General features: G+C 32.1%; 1 protein-coding gene across 1 annotated transcript; it reads right to left on the bottom strand.

Annotated features, from left to right (window-relative positions):
• Nucleotides 1–2422: 2422 nt before the first annotated feature.
• PCYB_147680 (tryptophan-rich antigen) lies at nt 2423–4481 on the bottom strand (the record flags this gene model as incomplete). The annotated part of the gene is made up of 3 exons (XM_004225239.1): nt 2423–4156; nt 4308–4332; nt 4429–4481. The coding sequence occupies 3 exons, from the start codon at nt 4479–4481 to the stop codon at nt 2423–2425; spliced, it is 1812 nt and encodes a 603-aa protein (XP_004225287.1).

A 4481-nucleotide genomic window follows, 5' to 3' on the forward strand; every position in this document is an offset into this window, starting at 1 on the left:
AATTAACATATGCATTTTAACAAAATTGCACCATTTATTAATAAAAGAGGGGTATATTTAATTAAATTTTTTTTTTAAACAAAAATTTAATTAATTTTAGAAAATCATTAGTGTGTAAATTTTGCTAAAGCTTATTTTGTCTACTACGTAGGATGTTGAAAATTAATTTTGACAGTGGTAACACGCCCGATAGAATGCCTGAAACCATTATAAATTACTTTAATTGTAAAGCAGAGGTGATGAATATACTTACATATACTCTCACACATACCTGAATACGTGAACACATTAATATACGCGCAGTTTTCTTCTTGGGAAAATAACGCTTAACATTGAACATGAAAGGATTAACGAGTGCTATTTTTTTTTTTTTGGGAATGCTGTGAAATAAATTACGATTTCATTCCCCCCATATTTAATTAATTGCGAAATTGAATCATCTATATCATTTCGCAATACTACTGATTGTTGTAATGAGCAATCTAATTTAGAATTTATAGCAATGCACGATTTTGAGTGCTTTTTGTGGAATTTATCACACACCCGAAATTTTCTCGCACAGACAAAAATAGAATAGATAAAAGTAGTGGTTAGCGCAAAAACCGCAATTTAAAAAAATTCTTTTAAATGAAGTGCAAACGAAATTGCAATAATGCACAGTAAAAACATGACAAAAATATATCCATGTTTACTTGCAGACACTCGTGCTAATTTGGGGTAATGTTGGGAAATAAAAAGCTTGAGAGTTCATGCTTGACTGTGGTAAGGTGTAGGGTTATTTCGAATTAAAACTTTGTAATAAAAATGTTCACACTTTTTTTTTTGGGGAATTTCCCATCTGCGCATTTATGGAAAATTTGGCGGTTTGGGCGTTTTTACTAGCAAACGAGATTTTTTTAACTTTTCCATAATCAACCATTTGCATAATAAAAATTGCACACACAACAAATTGAAAGTGAGTTATCCCTTTGGAGTGTCACAAGCATACACACATATTTATATGTATGCGTATGTGCACATGCGTAACATCTGTCTAGGAGGTGCTTTTGACGACTTGACAATTAAGCATTTTCACATTTCCCTTCAGTTACTATTTGAACCCAAAAAAAGAATGAATCTGTGATTTCATGTGTTTAAAAAGTAATGGATTAAAAAAAGTGCATTAAAAATAGACTGGCAACATCATGTTACGGTTATTTTATTTCGTATATTCTTTTGGAGCACATTCGAACAATATTTTGGTCGTAGATTTCTAACGACATTTTCGAATTTATCCCTCTACTGTTTGTTCTGTCTTTCTGGGTTTTTAAAACTTACACGAAACTCGCGAGCCTATTTATTTTGAAGCATAAAAAGTGATGAGTAACAGAAGGGAAGTGTTTGCAATGCTCTTTAATAGAGAATTAATAAATAAATTAACTTCTGTTTCGTTTCGTTTTGGTGTGTGTTGCATTCGTTTTAAACGAGCGTAAGCTACTTAGATTTTTATCCATAGCAGAATTACAAAGATGCACAAAAAAAAAAAAAAAAAAAAATGGAAAAGGTTTCGTTTATTGTAAACCCCATACTATTACTCAAGAAGGGAATTTATATCATTTAATTACCTAATCAGGGAAAACTAATATATAAACATTTTATAAACAAACATTATAAAAATTCAAATAATTATGTTTATTTGTTGTATGGATTGAGAATGTATAAAAGACATTTTCAAAAACAAAAAAAGAAAAATCTTAATAATTTTAGGGAGACTCATTTTCTGAATATTAAAAACATATTCTATGAACAAAGAATAAAAAAGATTAAGTAAACGAATATCTATTTTAATACATGCACATATGTGAAAATACAGAAAAATTCTTAAAATAATTTTCTTTAATGTTTTATTAACATTAACATACTAGTTGCCAATTTAAGCATGGCTTTTTCATAATTTTCATTTTTTCCTTAAAGTTTAAGGAAAATACGTTTTCATTTTTCGCTTTCAAACAATTTTCCTTTTNCTTTTTTGTATGACATTCATCTTTATGGGGAAATACGAATACATTTTAATAAGGAAAAAAGGAAAATTGAAAATTGGGAAATTGCAATTTTTTGGGGGGAAGGCCCTACCACTTCTTCATAATTCCTCTGTTAATTTATGACCCTATTCTTCAGTAATAGTTAGAAAAGGATATTACAAATTAACAATACATGATAAAGTGATATCTTTTTTTTTTTTATTATCAATTTTGATTGTATCGAATATTAATGTGAAGACGATGCCTTACGGTAAAGTACATTTCGTCTCTCCATAATCCATGAATACCACTGCTTCTTGCTGATCCAAATGTTTATAAAGCTTTCCACCCAATCGTTAAATAATAATCGTTTTTCATTTTTCCATTTTATCCATTTACTGTCTTTACTTTTTAAAGCTAACTCATCTTTTGATCGAACCCAACTGTCCCATTCTGACCTTTCCCTTTCTATCCTGTTTTTCCATGTTAAATATTTTTTTCTTTTTTTTATGTAGCCATAGGGCCAAATTGCCATTTTGCCATTCTTCCCAATGTTCATATTCATCAGTTTTCCATTCATTCATTTCCCATTTAAAATACTTTAAGAATCTCCATTGGTACCAGTCATAGTTATACCATTCATTCAATTTAGATTCATGATCGTTTATCCATTTAATCCAATCTTCTTCCATTAGTCTTTTTCCAACTTTTCTTATCCATGTTTTCCAGTCAGATTCATCCCACATTTGATACTGTTTGTATAGATCAGTTTTATATTCTGTATCCAAATTGTGGTTGTAATTCATCCATTTAGTTTCCATTTCTGTTAACCATGTTTGAAACTCTTCTTCTTTTTGTTTAATCCAGTTATTTGTTTTGGTTTCCACAGTTATAAAGAAAAAATGCCATTGTTCATCCAACTGACGCATCCAATTATTCCATTCGTTAACTTTCCATTCTTCTGTTAGTTCGTTTTTATTTGATTCATCAGCATTTACACCTTTTTCATCGTTTTCTTTATCTTTTAAAGTTATATTTAAAAAGTTTAGGAATTTTTTCGTTATATCTTGATTTATTCCGGAATTCGTTTCCTGTGTCATATTCAATAATTCTTCAATTGTCTTGTCCTTCGTTTGTTCGTTTTTTTGGAGTTTCTCTTGCTCCGATGTTTCGCGTTCAGGAACCACCGTCGTATCGCATTTTGCTACTCCGCTGGCATCACTTTTCGCTACTCCGCTAGTATCACTTTTCGCTTCTCCGTTGACATCACTTTTCGCTACTCCGTTGACATCACTTTTCGCTTCTCCGTTGACATCACTTTTCGCTTCTCCGTTGACATCACTTTTCGCTTCTCCGTTGACATCACTTTTCGCTTCTCCGCCCGTTTCAAGTTTCGACGATGCAATTTTTTTACGTTTTGCTACTCCGCCGGTTGCTCGTTTTGCTGCTCCGCCAGTTGCTCGTTTTGCTACTCCGCCGGTTGCTCGTTTTGCTGCTCCGTCAGTTGCACGTTTTGTTACTTCCCCTGTTCCACGCTTCGACGGTCCACTCTTTTCACGTTTTAATTCTTCACCTGTTTCTGACTTTGATTGCCCTTTTGTGTCGCGTTCTATTGTCACATTTTCGCCATGTTTTACTTCTTCATTTGTGTTGCTATCTTTTTCATTTTTTTTTTCTATTATATTTTCTTTTACGTCATTATCGGCAGTTCCTTGTTTATTGGCATCTTCGTTATTTTTCATAGGTTTTTCATCCGTTTTCTCTTTGATCATATCTTCTTCACCTTCTTTTGTAAAGATATCTTTTGGCTTATCTTCCCGTGCGTTTTTCAAATCAACCTTAGCAAGACTGTCGTTTGATCCTTCACTGTTATCCTCGTCATCATCGTCTTCGCCGTCATCATCTTGATCATCATGACATGTACTTATTAAATTATCCTTTGTTGCATATCCTTGAACATTTTTGACACCTTCGTTGGTACTTCTCAATTTTTTAATTGTTACTCCTAGAATGGTACTAAGCTCATTCAATAAGTAAACCTTACACGTTTGCAGGAGTCCTGTCACCTGGTTCATAAATTTTTCCCTTGCTTCTTTTCCATTATTTAAGTCATGGTTCATAAGTATGAAAATTTCTTCTGCATGTTGAAGCATTGGCTGAAAATGGTTTAAAAAAAAAAAATAAATGCGTTTTTTAGATCAATTTAGAAGGACAAAATGAATCGAAAGTATGCCTATGTGTATATGTTGCATGTGTAGACATGTACTTATACATACAAACATTTTCCGTGCACCTCTTTCAACTTACTGGATAATAAGTCTTTACTAGAATCCTAACGGACAGAATAAAAAGGGTGATATATAAGCAAGCAACAAAAAAATTTTCGTGTACAAGTGAAAATAAATGGCTATTTCTAACTGCCCCTAACGACGAAGCGACATAATTTGCATTATGTTTTTGTACATCCTGAAGCTGCTCCAT

The sequence above is a fragment of the Plasmodium cynomolgi genome, chromosome 14, assembly GCF_000321355.1.
Source record: "Plasmodium cynomolgi strain B DNA, chromosome 14, whole genome shotgun sequence".
In the NCBI taxonomy this organism is placed as follows: Eukaryota; Apicomplexa; class Aconoidasida; order Haemosporida; family Plasmodiidae; genus Plasmodium; species Plasmodium cynomolgi.